This window comes from Lissotriton helveticus, chromosome 8, assembly GCF_964261635.1.
Source record: "Lissotriton helveticus chromosome 8, aLisHel1.1, whole genome shotgun sequence".
Taxonomy (NCBI): Eukaryota; Metazoa; Chordata; class Amphibia; order Caudata; family Salamandridae; genus Lissotriton; species Lissotriton helveticus.
The window spans coordinates 321,981,138-321,998,004 of NC_136069.1; the positions used below are offsets into that span (position 1 = coordinate 321,981,138).

The 16,867-nt window shown below is 44.5% G+C and overlaps 1 protein-coding gene across 3 annotated transcripts in view; it reads left to right on the plus strand.

Moving 5' to 3' along the window:
* The window catches only part of SGCG (sarcoglycan gamma), a 1,080,151-nt gene that overhangs the window by 424,945 nt on the left and 638,339 nt on the right, over positions 1–16,867 (plus strand). Inside the window, exons 1-2 of one of the 3 annotated variants that reach the window (XM_078657095.1) lie at positions 3,132–3,408; positions 14,331–14,528. In XM_078657095.1, coding sequence (XP_078513221.1) covers positions 14,334–14,528 — 195 coding nt within the window. In that variant the 5' untranslated portion in view covers positions 3,132–3,408; positions 14,331–14,333. Of the gene's footprint in view, positions 1–3,131; positions 3,409–14,330; positions 14,529–16,867 lie in introns of those variants that run through there. The other 2 variants (XM_078657093.1, XM_078657094.1) reach the window with 2 other exon arrangements.

Genomic DNA, 16,867 nt, shown 5'->3' on the forward strand with positions numbered 1-16,867 from the left:
ATTGAGTGGTGCTGTAAATCAAATTGAATGCATCTGAGAAAGAGTGTCGTTATGGAGACTGGAGGAGCACTGTTAAAGGGTGGTAGTGAGGGAATCCGTGGCAGAGGTGGTCATTGAGGGGCATTAACAAACATTGCTGCACTGGGCGCCACAAGAGCTAAAGCCAGTCCTACTCTTGAGGCCAGTCAGCCTCACCCATTGGTACCTCCATTGGCCTGGATTCAGCAGTAGTGACGGCAACTCACCAGGGATCAGCAATGCAGGATTTGCACACACACCAAACTAAGTTTTCAAACTTCACAGTCTCTCTGGTTCCTGCACAAGCACTTTTAACATGTGCTGCCTGCTTTGGAGCTACTGGAATTATGAGGCAAAGGAGGACAAAATTACGCTGCAGTGTTGACTAGATTATGCATCAAAAAAAGGCTGCAGCGTAATGCAGTATATTTTATGATACTTTATTTTGACATTTTTATACATGCTAACAGTCTCTGGAAAGATTTTGCCTTATTAATACCATTGTAACATTCAAATGCAGCTGTGAAAAGGGTGATCAGTCAACCTTTGCAAAGGGCGTCCACTTTGTAACAACACACGTCAAATTTTTTAGTAACTTTTGATCCCTTTGAGCTGCAAACATTTTATTAGTTAAAATTGTCAGATTATGCAGCAGATGTTGTATTATGTGTCAAAAATGCCATAGCCATAATTATATAAAAAAACATTTGCAACCTAGGATATTTTACCACTCATGTTTGAACTGCTCTTCTGGAAAAAGGGAGGAGAAGTGCTGATGACAGAACCTCCATGGCTCGGAGACAAATGGCTTGTGCTTCCACTTTTAAGAGTATTGGGACATTCTGTGATTGGAAACATATCCCACCTTGTGAATGTATTTTAATGTCAATAACTCATATTAAACCTTGAATAATCATGTGTATCCATTGGTTGAATTTTATAACATATTAAGCTGTAACGGGTCAGTGAAATGCCAAACAACTACTAAACATTTGAATGTTATGCGCATTCTGCCACACCTCTGACTCTGCCCACTGATCACAATTTAGGGTTATTCCCACCTTCTGATTCTCCGCCCACAGTTCCCCTACATTTTTTTCCCCACTTCGACCACTGGGTGTGGCTCTTAGAGCATGCACGAGCCCTGAAAATGTTTGTTATGTAATCATACAACAAACATGACATAATATGATAGTCTCTTTCAAATTAAATAAAAGTGTATTTCTTTAACATGTACAAGCTTTGACATTAATGACATATTGTAGCACTGTACTGAGAAGTACTTATTAATAGTGATAGTTTTTAACTACATCGCTGCGGTGGCTATTCCGCTGCAGCGCTAAGGGGGCGGGGCGGCAGCGCGGCGGCCGCATGCTGGGGATGGAACGGCTCCGTCATCAGCCGCGGTTGGGCTGTGCTCATGACGGAGCGGTTCCATCATGGCCCCGCCCGCTCAATAGAACGCCCAGCGCAGGCGCGGAATCCGCGCCGCGCAGGCACTGCGGCCGGGCCATGACGGAACCGCTCCGTCATCAGCACAGCGCCACCGCAGCTGATGACGGAGCAGTTCCGTCATCAGCATCGAACGAGTTAAACATGAACTTAGAACTATTCCTGATCCCCCTCTCGTGACCATCTGGTGTGGCTCCTCCATGTGGCGGAGGAGTGTCGTCCCACTGCTTTCTCGCAGTGCAAGAAGCAGACACATAAAATGGTATTATAAATACCATTTTATGTTTCTGCTTCTCGCACTGCGAGAAAGCAGAAGAGTTTGGTTGGGGGCAGGTGGGTCGGTGGCCGGTCCTGCTCCAGGGCAGGGGAGGAGTGGCTTGCCCAGTGTTGTGAGTGTTGACTGTTTGGTCGGCCCCAGGGCCGACCAAACCAGTCATACGCACTCTGCCCTTTTCTCCATGTAGGCTACGTGGAGAAAATGGCCTCCCCATAGACGCCTGAGCGGTCGGCGTCCCAGCCAATCACAACGCTGCCAGTGCAGCGTTGTGATTGGTTTAGGGGAGTGGAGGGAGGCTGCCTGTTTCCTGTGTGGAGCGGACGTGGGACGACGCTGAACCGGACCAAAGTAAGTTACATTTTTAAAATGTATTTAAAATGAACCCCCAGCATGACTCCCCCAAGTGCAACCCCGCCCCCCGACCCGCGAGTCATGCCGGCTGCGACTGGTGACCATGCCATTAATTTGTGAATTAAGAGTCAAGACGGTAGTCATGTTACCTCCGCAATTATGGCTATTCAATTAAATACAGTAGGTTTTTCTACAGACGGTATTCTGAATTCACATACCTTAAAGTGTTTTCATATGTGATAATGAAGGAAAGGGAAGAGCAGTGAAATAAAATATTTGCCTAAAATCACAAAGTTTGGTTAAGCGGGGAAGCAGCAGTTAATCCAGGTTTTCACTTTGTAAAAATCAGCCTCTAAATGGGTATTTGGCTCTCCTTTTTACCTGAAATGTTAATGCCATCTTTCCTCATGATGGGTAGTAAAAAGTAGACGAACCCCTGGGGCCTGCTGCCACTGCACTCGATGCACTATTGATAACTTCACCCCTGGGTGGGGTTAGTAGGTATATCAAATCTCACAAACGTATAATAAATGCATGTCTAAAAAAAAACAAAAAAACTTGAAACGGTGGTACGAGCTGAATCTGATTGTCAAACTCGCAGCAGGGTACAGGCTCTGCAGAGTGGTGTCGAACAGGCAGCCCCACGTATGTACGGACATAGTGGACTGCAGTGCTCATTCCAGGTCCCTGTGTGACAGGTTCCGTCCCCGTTGCTGTTAGAAACAAGCGAGTCCCTCAGGTTCTCGGCGCCGCAGAAATCTTAAGCGCACATCATCATGAGGAGAGAAAGCTCCAGTCCGCGCAGGGCGCTCCCTCCGCAGCAGCGCGTCTCAGGCATTTCGAGCAGCAGGTGAACCCGGCTCTGATTTAATCGCCCTGGTGAGTGGCGCGCGGCCGCGCTCCGCCAATGAATCCCCATCAGGACGTGCGCACGAGGCGCGAGAGCAGGCGTGCTTGAAACGCTCGCGCCTCTCAGTCGGTCCCACCAGTCTGGAGCAGTTCCCGTCATCTGTGGATGTGATGCTGTAGGAAATGGGCTCGCCGTCCTGCCCGGGAGCAAATGGACTCACATTACTTCAGGGCGCAGCCTGGATGCAAGGGAGCCCTCAGATTACGCGATTATTTTTCTCTCTTTTCCTCCGTGGACCCGGACAGATGGTCACCGGTGTTGTTTTTGGGAAACAGCGCTGCACCAGAATTCTTCCATCTCGGCTCACTTTTAAGTTGCTGCATGTGTTCGCCCGAGTTACGTCTGTGGTTGCAAAGAGCGTTTTGATGACAGTTCGCATGTCCTGAAATATCACCATCTGGTAAGAAACAGTTTTCGGCATGTTGAAATTCCTTTAATGGGAGAGTACCAGCACTTTTCAGCACTGCTGCAGTTCATTTAATTTGACAGTACCTGCACTTCTAAGCAGTGCTGCAGTTCATTTAATTTGAGAGTACCAGCACATCTCAGCAGTGCGGAAATACCTTTAATGGGAGAGTACCTGCACTTCTCAGTACTGCTGCAGTTAATTTATTTGAGAGTACCAGCACTTCTCAGCAGTGCTGCAATACCTAATGGGAGAGTATCAGCACTTTTCAGCACTGATGCAATTAATTTAATGGTAGAGTACCCGCACTTCTCAGCAGTACTGCAATACCTTTAAAGGAAGAGTACTGTCAAACAGATACTTTAATAAATGTGTTTCTACACTTCTATATGCCCATTTAAGGCACTGCTTCCGCAAGCGGAATGTTACCAACAACTCAAAGCAGTGTCCTTTGAGGCACACGCCTTTCAGATGTCCTAGTCACTACTTGGCAACACTGCACTGTACAGCAGTGGTTCGTAATACATTTGGTCACCCCTAAATTTTTGTCCAACTTGATGTTGTATTGTGGGACTTGTAGTCTTAATTCTGACATTGTTCTTTTAAACTAAAATATCCCACAGGCTACAGCAGTCTATAGGCTTGTGTTGAGTACCTGCACTTCTTTAAATTGAAAGGGAACGTACCAGCAATTCTTAGTACTCACTGCTGCAGTACATTTAGTGGGAGAGTACCAACACTTGGCAGGAGCTAACAAGTATTCTAAATAGTGAGTACCTGCACTTCTATATTTCCATTTAACACACTGGTCTAAAGTGTTGTTCGCTGAAAAGCCAGGACTAGTTGATTATGCCATTCACAACATGGGGTTGCTTGGCAGTCGCCTTGGTGATGACTATGTGTTAGCGGGGTTCGACTGGCCAAAGTGCACAAGGGATTTTTATTAATCTCATGCCATTAATTTCTCATAATGCAGGTGATCTGATGGCTCCTTGTCAACTAGATACCATTTTTCTATTCCTCAACTTTGCTTTTACATTTCATTGTTGGTTTGTTGCCAGGATATACTTATACTTATACTTTAAATCTAACCCAGAAGTGTAAATGTTGTATTCCACTAATCATGATGTCCTCAACCGCAGGGGTAGGGACCACGTGGGGAAACGGGTGGTTATTATTCCCCACCCCCAATATTTTGGAGTGGAGGGAGGCACAGGGGCTGTATCAACCATGCCTTTTAAAGCAGACAGTGAAAATGAAATATTGGCAGACAGAGCCTGTCTATATCTCCTTGTACCACTGCAACCTGAGGAGCAAACTCTGGGAGGGCAATATTGCCTCTTTGTTTTATTAAATACTTAAGGGCAGTCATTGAGGTTTTGAGGCACGCCTAAACCAGTCTGTAAAGTCAGGCGACCGTGCAGAGTGAGGGAGACAGGAGATGCAATTTTATTATGTTAATGTTACTGCTGGATTGGCTGACTTGAGAAAAAGAACACCTCAATCCCCACAATCAAATAATGACCAAAAACCAAAGAGGTCTCGGTACCCCCACTGAGTTTGAATCTTGGTTTATAGTGTTTCAATCGGACACTTGCTGCTGCAACATGGTTTCTGATATGCACGTTCTGTCAGTGTTTGATCTTCAGTGCCTGTGGAAACATCCCAAACAGACAAGTACACCTTTACATCTTATAACGACTTACAATGATGTGTTTACACTGTCAGTTTGATTTAAGGTGTAATAAGTATATTTATTGCATTCTATACGCTAACGCTTATTGAGTAAGAACTGACTAACTGAACACAAGGTATTTACTTTTGGTGTTTAACAGAAGAGAGAAGGATGTAACCCTACTGTCTCTGAACTGCACAATATGCAATCCTGGACTCCAGTCTGGCTTCCTCACTTCACCGAATTATTTGATCCATACAGCTCATGATGTTACTTCACTATATATCCTTTTCTTTAACCAGCCACTGTGACAGCACAATTCACTACAGGATCTGCACCCTACACAAAACTCACTTTTGTATGGCTAATACAAATAAAATATTATTTGTTCTCATTTAATAATAATAGTATTTGATATACAATTAGAGAACAGGACAACCTGGCACGTTTTGTGTAACTCGCAGCAACTTTGTCAGGGCATAGGGATTTTCACAATTTCACAATGTTCCATGTTTAAACAAAATAAATACTTGCTTAAATGTCACTCAATTCTCCAACATAATCATATGTATTTAAGTGAGACACTGAGAAATGTTGAAGTTTAAGTCTTTATCGTAACTTTTCCATGACATTTGCTGCCTCATTTACATCTTTTGGTGGCTCGGCTTGAGGTCTGGCTCTCAAAGTCGAGTCAGACTGCCGGATCTTCTCTCCCGGAGGCTGTCCATGGCTCCTCACAGACATTTAGTGCCTCCTGTGCCCTTTGGTTCAACACTCCTCTCCTCCAATATGAGCCCCTTGCTATCTGATGTGAGTTCCTGTTATATCTTCACTATCGGTAGACACCCCTAGTCCACAGATATGGCCTGACCACAAACTTATACCTTTTAGCATTAAGAGTCCAGCGACAAACTTCTTGAGCTAACAAGTTAGCCCCATGCAACCAAAACGCAAATGGGCACAATTAGCCAGAAATCCTACACCTGAAACCATCGCCCAGACTTCAGTCCCTGCCCTACCTGGTAAAATAACTTAAGACTCTCGTAGCTTTCCTACCTGGATGGCTACCATAAGCGATGAACTAATCCCACTAGAATCACACAATAAGAAAATTAAATCAGAAAATCAGAAAACTCCCTGGTTTACGCCAGTACTAGCTCAGCTACATCTCCAATGCAAACAACAAGAGCGTAGGTGGAGGAAAACATACGAGGTAACAGAGCAAAAAGCCTTCAAATTATGCAGGAAACAATATCACGTTAAAATCAAATTAGCAAAAAAAACATTTTACTCCAATAAAATTCTGGAGGCCAATCAAAATCAAAAAACATGTTTTTCTATTGTCAAAACCTTCACCAATCCTAAGGCACTACAGAAAGAAATCCCGCCCTCCCAGAACTTATACAACCAGATCTCGCTCTTCTTTGAGAAAAATATACTCAAGATACAAAAGGATTTTCCAACGCTTCTCGGACATAGCTCAATCGCCGACCCAGAGTCCAAGCCAGCCAGCACCAGGGAAGAGGTGTGGCGCCACTACCACGGCGAATGACGCTGCAATCTGGGGGCCATGGTTCTATCCCCGGCACCGGCAGCAGGTCAGCCCAGCACCATGTGACTCTGGGCAATAGCTTGCTTAATCTTCCCGACGGCCCCCAGTGCGGGATGCCTCCGGGTAATTGTTTGCGCTTTACAAATACTTGATTTATTTATTTACCAGCCACTCACTACACACTTTTAAACCAGTCTCACTAGAACAAACTCAAGCTGCTATTGCCTCGTGTAAAAAAGGCTCTCAGTAGTTAACCACCTAGTCAATTCCTCCCTAAGCTCTGGCGTAGTCCCTGATGACTGGAAACTGGCAATAGTAAAACCACTGGAAAAAAACACATAGTGTTAACTCTGCAAATCTCTCATATCTCTGCCCAATATCGCTTCTTCCAATATTGGAAAAAATCACAGAACAAATAGTCTACAAAGAACTAACAGAGTTTCTGGAAACAACCAGGGTCCTCCATCCCCAACAATCCGGCTTACGGACCAAACACTCCACAAAATCTGCCTTCCTGGAAATATCTGAGACTCTTATAATCATAGCTGACAAAGGCAGAAAGGCAGTACTGATCCTGCTAGACCTGTCTGCTGCTTTCGATACCATCTCACATAACATCCTTCTCACTCACCTTAAATCCATTGGTATTTCCTATACTGTTTTGGCATGAATTGAGTCCTTCCTCACCAATCGCAGGCAGACAGTATCTCTTGGGACTTTCCTCTCCACCGAACTTCCCATTAAAACTGGAGTCCCACATGGTTCATCCCTTAGCCCGCTATTGTTCAACATTTATAGGACTCCATTAATTGCCCTGATAACTTCTTTTGAAATAGAAGTCACTTCCTACGCAGATGATACACAACTCATTCGATCCCTAGAAAAAGATTCTACAGTTGCGGAACTCAATTTTAAACACTGCCTAACTGAAGTCTTCACTGGATGAGGAATAACCACCTTAGGTGCAACACTGACAAAACGGAAATCCTACTAATCGGAAAAGACAATTCCTTCCAGCCGAATGTTTGGTGGCCCGAGGGTACAACGCCACCACCCACCTCTGTTAAAGTTGCAAAAAACTTAGGAGTACAGTTCGACACCGACCTCTCCTTTCAGACTCACACACTGAAGGTGGCAGGAACCTGCTTTAGCCTCATCAAGACACTGAGAAAATTCTTTGACTTCATCCCCCTTACAGCCAGCTAAACAGTAGAGGTGGCTGTGATTCTATCACGTCTGGATTACTGCAATAGCCTCCTAGCAGGAACCAACAAACAAACTTTGAAAAAATTACAGATGGTGCAGTATGGTGCAGCATACTACAGCACGTTTAGTACTTACACTACCACGAAGGTCCTCAGCATCCGCAGCACTTAAAACTCTTCATTGGCTCCCACTACACAAGAGAATCCTATTTAAGATCCTCTTAATTACCTTTAGAGCCTCACAAAACTTAGGCCCCACTTATGTATCCACCAAATAAACACCGCATACCACATCCAGAACTTTGAGATAATCGTCAGCAAACTTCCTCAAACCTCCCACTTTCAAGTATAAAACAAAGGGTGGGAAAACAGTAACCGCATTAGGAACGAAAGCTTGGAACCTATTGCCAACACACCTGAGGATGTTGAAAACTGAGACACTTTTCAGGAAGGCACTAAAAACCTGTAGCTCCAGATGAACTTTGCCTTTCCCTGATATAGAGTCTGTACAATTTTTTGCACATCTTTCTCCTCGCCTGCGCACAGCACCAGGATGCTCCTCAGGGAGTGGCAGTATGCGCTCTACAAATACCGCAATCAAATCAAATCAAATAGGGTGACCAGATAACGTCATGTAAGAGGGACAGAACTTTTCCAGTTCTAGGTTTGAGTAAACATATCAGTGGTTTCTGGGAGTTGTAGTCTTGGTTCATTTTATTTTGAGGCTATTGGACCAACACAGCTGCTAACAATGATATGTAAAAGCAAAGTCCAGGAATGGAACAGTAATCTCCTAGTAACATGGAGCCATCTGGTTACCCTGATCATTTGGCCAAAGGTAATTTCCAATGAGAATTATTATGGTAATAGAATATGTGGTTTTGTAACCTGAAGGTTACTCTCTCTTTTTTGTCACAAAGGGTAGGTAACTATGGCATTTTGCTGTGAAAGTTGGAAGAATGATGAAACCAAACCACCACTGTTTGTTGCACTTCAATAATAATGCAGGAACCATAGGGCCAACTCAAATGTGACCATTGGATTACTCGTATTGGTAACTTTTAGCAGCGCCAGCATTTGAACCAAAACATTCAATATAGGTCAACCTTTGTTAAAAGTTGCACTTTAAGGAGTCATAAATGCCAAAAGACATGTGTGAGAAGTTCAGCAAGTCTTGCCTTCATAATGACAGAGATGGTGCATTATGGACCTTATAGGGCAGAGGTCTTCAAACTTTTTGATGCCGAGACCCCCTTGTAAAACCTTTTTAGGCGTAAGGACCCCCTTCCGACAAAAGTTTCTAGAAACTGGTACTCCTCATCTTCAACTTTTGACAACCATAAATGCGCCTGTTAGACCTCATCACATCCCTCCATCATTCATCAACCCACACTTTCACACATCCATCCATCCACCCTTTCATCCTTCCATCCATACATCCATCCTTTATCCATCCACCCTTCCATCCATCCACCCATCATTCATCCACCCACCTTTTCACACATCCATCCATCATTCATCCATGCAACCTTTTAGCCACCCATACATCCATCCACCCTTTCATCCATACATCCTTCATCCGTCCACCCTTTCATCCTTCCATCCATACATCTATCCTTCACCAATCTATCCTTCATCCATCCACCCTTTCATCCTTCCATCCATACATCCATCATTCATCCATCCACCCTTTCATCCATCCATTCACCCATCATTCATCCACCCATCTTTTTACACATCCATCCATCCATCCTTCATCCGTCCACCCTTTCATTCTTCCATCCATACATCTATCCTTCACCAATTTATCCTTCATCCATCCACCCTTTCATCCTTCCATCCATACATCCATAATTCATCCATCCACTCATCATTCATCCACCCACCTTTTCACACATTCATCCACCCACCTTTTCACACATCCATCCATCCTTCTGCCTTACATCCATCCATCCACCCATCATTCATCCACCCACCTTTTCTGTGCCTCTCTCATGGGGGGGGGGATCAGTATCTCTCTGGGTCGTCTTCCTTCTTCTTTCCCACTCATGGGAGGGCATCTCTGTGCCTCCCTGCTGGGGGCGGGGGACGTGTCACGGGACCCACAGCTCCAGGCGCGCAACATCCATTGAACTCAAAGGGCTACACTACAGCCTGCTCCCCCAGCCCCCCCCGCCCCCAGCTCCCCCCAACTCGTGTATGTGAGCCGGGCTGAAACAGCTTCAGGGACACACACACAGTCACACCCAAGTACCTGACAGGTCTTTAAAAGACCTTTTACTTGTTAATGAGGCGTTGATGTTTATCACACCTCGGTGTGAATTAGGCCTCACCATGAGCACCCTCGATCAGCCCAATGCCAGGAACTGCACTCTGCAGAATCTGCGACCCCCTTCCCAGGGCTCCACGACCCCCCTGGGGTCACGCCCCACAGATTGAAGACCACTGTTATAGGGTCACCTTCACCATTAAAACCACGATTTAATTCTAGGAAGCAAAGTAAATCAAGCAAAGTGCAGCTGCTTTAAAGCTGGGACTCTCTAGAGGTGTCGCTAATGGCATAGGTGTTAGTTAGGGGTAAGAGCTGCTATTATTCATAGCTTGTCCTGAGGCACCTATAATGCTAGCCTTGCTACCAGAAGAATGACGGGGGTACAACATAAACAGGGCTCTAAGAATCACAGGGCTTCATGACTCATATTTACCCTGTGTAGTTTTGCCTCCTTCTCTTTCCTTAAACCCTTTAGAAGTAAAAAGGAGGCAGCGGCGGGCTAAGAATGGGACAAGAGATCAACCTTGTGATGTCATCAGACAGCAAAGTGTGTGTGATGTCACTGTTCTACTCATTTTAGTGAATACATTTCCATGGGCCCAGCTCGATAACCATGTGAATGTCTCCTATATATGCACAATTGTGTGATGGGTGTGCATTATTTATGTATATATAATTTTTTTTTATATTTCCCAGAGCTTTATGAGGGATGAAGAATCTTGGGGGCAGTTTCTAAAAGGGGCATGGCCTAAGAAGTGTAATTGTGAATCCTTTCCATTAGACATGGCCCTAATGCAAAGAAGGGTGTGTCTTAAAACATTTAAACAGATATCCTGTACATCTCAGAACATGCCACCCAACCAGTAATGTTGGGTCTTTTGTGATGCCTGTTACTGCGTCAAGACATGTCACACAAACAAAAACATGTCCCTAGAACAAGCCAGACCTCTTGGCTTTGCCAATGCTTACCTGAAGTGCCAGATAAATGAGTAAACATGATTTTGTTGTGAATAATTAGAATAGAAATGGTTTCTTTTCTGGAAATATTAGTCTGTGAATGAAACACTGCGGAGGTCTGTGGAAGGATTAGTGATCATCGGAGTGTCTCAGTCCCTCCTGTTATTCCCTTTCCACTACTTTCCTCTGTAGTCTCTCCCTCTGTTAGACACCACCCACATGTTTCTGAAATCTACCATCTGCATATCTCAAACCTAGTCTCTGGCTATTCTGCACCCTCTTTTCACTCTATACTGCATGTACTTCTTCCCATCTCCTTCACATTATCATCCCCCTACAAACACAACACGCCCACTCACTTGTAAGTGTTGTGTTTTCCCTTTTAGCCATGCCAATATTTTGAAATGTGTGTACCTCCTTCTCACACTTGTATGGGATCACAATTATAATTGTCTTGACTGTTGCTCTGTGCGCTCTGCACAGATGCCAACGGTTGGATGAGCCTGTGTTCTGAACACCTTTAAGACCTAGTGACAACCTCTGTGCAAAAACTTGCACTGCCTTCAGCTTCAACCCCAGAGTTTGTACTGGTGACGCATTATAAACACCCACCCACAACCTGAACTCACAGACACCTAGAAAGGGCGCTACGCGGTATGAAACACATTTAACAACAACAGTATTAGACAATAAAACAAGATTCATTAAATCCTGTGAAATGTTCACAGAAACTACGTTGCTTGCAGTGATTCCCTTGACGGTTTTTATTGTGGCCCTTCAGAAATCATCCGTGTTTTTGCTGTAAAGCTAAGGACATGAATTCAGGGTCCGGTCATGTTTAATTACTGCCAGGTTTGCCATTCGGATGTACCCTCTCTACTCTAATCATTGATCTTCTCCGGTTTGTGGATTTACAGAATGCCTGGATATGTGTGATGCGTTTTAGGGTACTGGTAATGGGTGCCAAGCCCTGGAAGATCCGTGCAGCAGTTTCTCACCGGGGCGCTAGGTGGCGGACTGGTTCATTAGCTGCCATTGTCTCAGCAGGGAACGAACGCGTCGTAAAATAAATACATTTCGGTGCAGAGAATTTGAATAGAAACATGCAATTGTTTAGTATTATATATTTACTTGCTTTATGGTTACATAAAATAACATCTTTACCCCGGCCCTCACTAGCACAAATCTACAACTTTGTGCGGGATCACATTTTGTCCAGAAAGTTTTGCTTAGCTCTGCTCTTCTAATGTATTGCGTTTCCTAGCAGAACATTTTTTAAAACAATACCCGCTGCGTGTTCCTCTGAAAGGAGCCCACACATCTTCCAAACCAATGTAAAAGCTGATTTGCATAGCTCTGCATTAACGCCATCCTGATCTTCAAAGCCTGTGTCAGCCAGATGCGACCTCTATATATTATTCCTTTCGGCTCTTAGCGCCAAAGGTTGATAACTCAGCAAACAAGCACTCTAGAAACTACATCATAAGTTTAACATATATGCACACAACATATTAGCGGGTGTTATAGGGACATACTGCACCTGCAAGTGATGGATCTTTCAAAAGTGTGTGTGCTTGCAAGATTTGTTGAATACTTACCATGTACTACTTACCGTGTACCACACAGGATGGTTTCCCATACGAAGTAATCCATGTGCACTGAATGTATATGTATAAATACCATAAATTAAAAAAAAAGAAAAGATTAATATATTTTTCTGTTTCTCTGAACACAGGGGCTAACATTCCTAAATGTACTCAGGTAGCCTTGCATCTCCATAAACGTCTGACCCCAGAGGCATCCGTCACACCATAGAAGCTCATCTTGCCTACAACTTTCTTTTACATAAACGACTTTGTATAGAAACCTTAAAGTGCATTTGTGTATAACTTTCTTCCTGTAGGGAATAGTCTTCTTTGCTAGAAACAACTTACTTATTTTTGGAGGGGACCCAACCTCCTCCCCTCCCTGACATCAATTTTATTCCTGCTTCACAAGAGTACATCTTCTGATATTTTTATGTTGGGAAACGACCTGCAATACATTTGCTAATGCCTCTAAACTTGCTAAATTGCTTAAGCTCAAAAGCTTTTGCGGGTGGAACCACTTTGAAAGACCACAACTCACCCTTGCCAGGAGATTAGTTTAAACAGAAAGCTATCAGGACCATTTCGGTGTGAGCAAACTTAATTTGCCTAAAACTTCCCACCAGGTAAGGTGTTTCCAGTGAACGTGTTATCATTGAAAGTGCTACTAGTTGCATACGTTTCAATTAGGTACACAAGTGACTGTGATTCTGATCCTGTGGCGCGGCGCACACAAACTATGTTGTCTCAAGACTTGCCCTGTTCACCATTTATCTGGTGAGCAGTGCGGTGGATGTGAATTCCATCCAAGTGCACAGACAGCAGGGTGAAAGGGATGGCAGTGCAGGTGATGCTTTTCCTTTGAAAATTAATTTCTGCTGGTGTCTTATCCCAGGGTTTGCTGTCTGTGCACTTGTATGGAATGCACATCTATACAAGTGCACAGACAGCACACCCTGGGCTATGACACCAGCAGAAATTCCCATACAAAAGAAAAGCGTCACCTGCACTGGCCATGCCTTCCCCCCTGCTGTGCACTTCACACCCCATGCTTATAACCCATCAAGTGCTTAGGTGAAATCCCTGCCTTCAGGCAAGGATTTCACCTCGGCGGCGCCACTCTAAAGGCAATCAAGAGGTGAGGGCAGGGGGTGTTCACTCCAGGAAACTGTTCAGAGGCTGGCTGTCTGCTCGGGCTGCTGGGCCTCTCAGAATGCATAATAAAAATCACATTCTCGGCTCCAATGCACAGCGTTAGTTAATGATTTCAGTGCGTGTCATCTTAGCCCGGGCAGAGGAGGCGACGGGGGGGGGGGGGGGGGCTGAAGCCCGGTGAGCCCAATGGGTGTTGCGCGCCTGTCTCAAGTTGCTTCTTTTAAAGACAGACACAGTAACGAAGTGACGAAGAGATGAAATTATATGCCGAAGATCACACAACTGAGGCAGTCATAGAACTCAGGGTTGAAAGTCATGTTTCTTGTTCCCGCAGGGTGCGACTTAGTTTCTAGTGCATGCATTTGCTAACTTTCTAGTGCTGTGAAACAAACATGTTTGCATCACTAACTTAAGTATTCTGATATTGCAAAGGACCGCTAAGCACTCCTCAGTGTGCCTGTGCGAGCGTCTCACGCGCATGTACTTGTTACTAAACCTGGGCTTTCCCCAACAGCAGATGGTCCGGGAACAATACACCACAAGCACACAAGGCACGAGCCTGGAGAGGCCGGACACCCAGTATGTCTACAGCATCGGCATCTACGGATGGCGGAAGCGCTGCCTCTACCTCTTTGTACTGCTCCTGTTGGTCATCCTCGTGGTGAACTTTGCACTCACAATTTGGATCCTTAAAGTGATGTGGTTTTCTCCAGTAAGTGCTTACTTTGCTTGCACATTTCATGTTTTTTAATGCACGTTAATGCCATTTAGTATGTGCACTTGTTTTATCACCTGATCTATTTGGTATGTATGTCAGGTTCCATGTCTGTGGAAGTCTTTCTGCCTCATTAATTATTATTTTCATTTTAGCTGAAAGCACCCACATTGCATTAATCTTTCGAAAGGGCCTTCTTTCACGCTCTCTTCTCTCCCTTTCATTCGACTGTCCCTTTCTTAATCCCTCCCTCCTTCCCCATCCGTGCCTCCCTCGCTCCTCTCTCTATCTGGGATGCCAGGCGAAATATATGTTCCATAATAAAGTATGATATTGGGAACAATGATATTAATAAACCTGTAGTGACACGTTTAGTACTGCAACGAAAGGGTCTAATTCAGCATCATTACCATAGGACAGCGTAACGTAGTGGAAACATCACTTCTTCCAGCCTAACATTTTCAACATCACTATCACTTTCTGGAGGAAAACAACTGTCCCCATAGTCACAAGACCTCATTAATGAGTTTATCTAACTGGACTGATTCAACCCATTGTGTGTGGGGTCTGGTTACATTTTTTGTGTACTGCGTCTAAACGTGATGAAACAGCGCAGAGTAAGCCACATATGCAGATCATCAGAGAGTAATATGCTCTTTATTACTTCTCTGCCACTGCCTAACAGTTGAAAGCAGGGGCAGATGATTGTGGGCCATACATAACATTAAATAATAGATGGTTAAGCCCCTTGGGGTTCTGACTGACATCATAGACAACCCAAGCTTCACTATCGTCTCTATAACATCACTCTGAACCCCTTAGTGAATAATATTCCCGAAATTTACTGTTACCCATCTATAATTCCATATGTTGAAAGGTGGGGAGTGGCATCATAACTCATTCAAGGTTCCACCTCCTTTGAGTGAAGGACAGCTCCTGCACTCAACAGTGATAACCTACAGCATATTAAATTAATTGCCAATGCATATAGGTGAAGGGTAATATGCTATTTATTACCATTGTAGAATTTAAAGAGGACCATGACTTATGAGAGGTAGAACTTTGAGTGGGCCCTCTCCATTTAAAAATGGTTATAAAGGACACATTCAATTCTGCACTTTGACATATGGTTAATTCTGTGAATTTTTTTCATGTATATTTGTTTTAAGTATTTAATGAAAACTGTGGTGCAAGATGTAACATTTGAGCAGGAAGGCAAAATCACACAGCAGAAGCCTAGAGATTTATTAGGACAGTTGTTTTCTTTTCTGAAACTCATTGTTACAGACAATTAAAGTGCTTGATCTCGTGTCCCTGTCAATTTCACAATACTGTGGTGTTGGACTTCAACCTTTTTGCAGGGTCATCCCAGAACTTTGTGCCTTCCTCCAGTAATTTATCTGACCTGTTGTTGGTGGTTTTAGGACTCTGGGCGCTTTATCACTCCTGTTCAGTGCTAAAGTGCATGTGCTTTCGATGGTAAACTTGGTAAGATTGGTCTACACCTGTTTTGCATATTTAATTTACCTGTCAGTCCCTTGAACAATGGTATCTCCTATACCCAGGGCCAGCAAATCAAATGCTACGGGTGGGCTTGCAGCGCTGCTTGCGCCACCCACCAAAGTGGCCTTTCACAGGGCCGGACTGGGAACCAAACCGACCCTGGCAAAGTGCTTGTCTCCCCCCCCACGGGGGTTTGGGGGTGTGGCTGAGCTCTTTGCAAGGGCCGGTTTCGGAAGATTTTGTTATTTGCTATGCTGCAAAAACACCCTGAAACAAAAACAGCCACCAGGGGCACAAAACCAGCCTACCCTGGCGTCCCACTGGGGAAATGCCCAGTGTCCGCTACGGCCAGTCCGGCCCTGGCCTTTCAAACCGGCCTCAGGCCTTTGCCACTGCAGGGCCTGCATGCATAGTTTACTGCTGCTGTGATGTGGTACATAAAGTGGTTGCCACGTCTGTGACTCCCCTTTTACTACATATCAATCACCCCTAAGGTAGGCCCTAGCTAGCCCAATGGGCAGCGTGCAGTGTAGGTAAAAGGTAGGACATGTGACATAACTGTATGGCATGTCCTGGTCGTAACAAACAAACAGCCTGTTTGGTTTCTCACTGCTGTGAGGCTGCCCTCCCATAGGAAATGCAATGGGGATTCCCTGATATGTGCTTAAGTGGTAATTCCTGATATGAGAGGGGTAGCGTGATCAAGTTTGGTATGTTTAGAATGGTGGTGATAAATGCTGCGTATTGGTGGTTGCAGATTTATTATTACAATTTTAGAAATGGCACTTTTAGAAGTAGGCATTTCTGTGTGATATATGTCTTTGGTCCTCTGC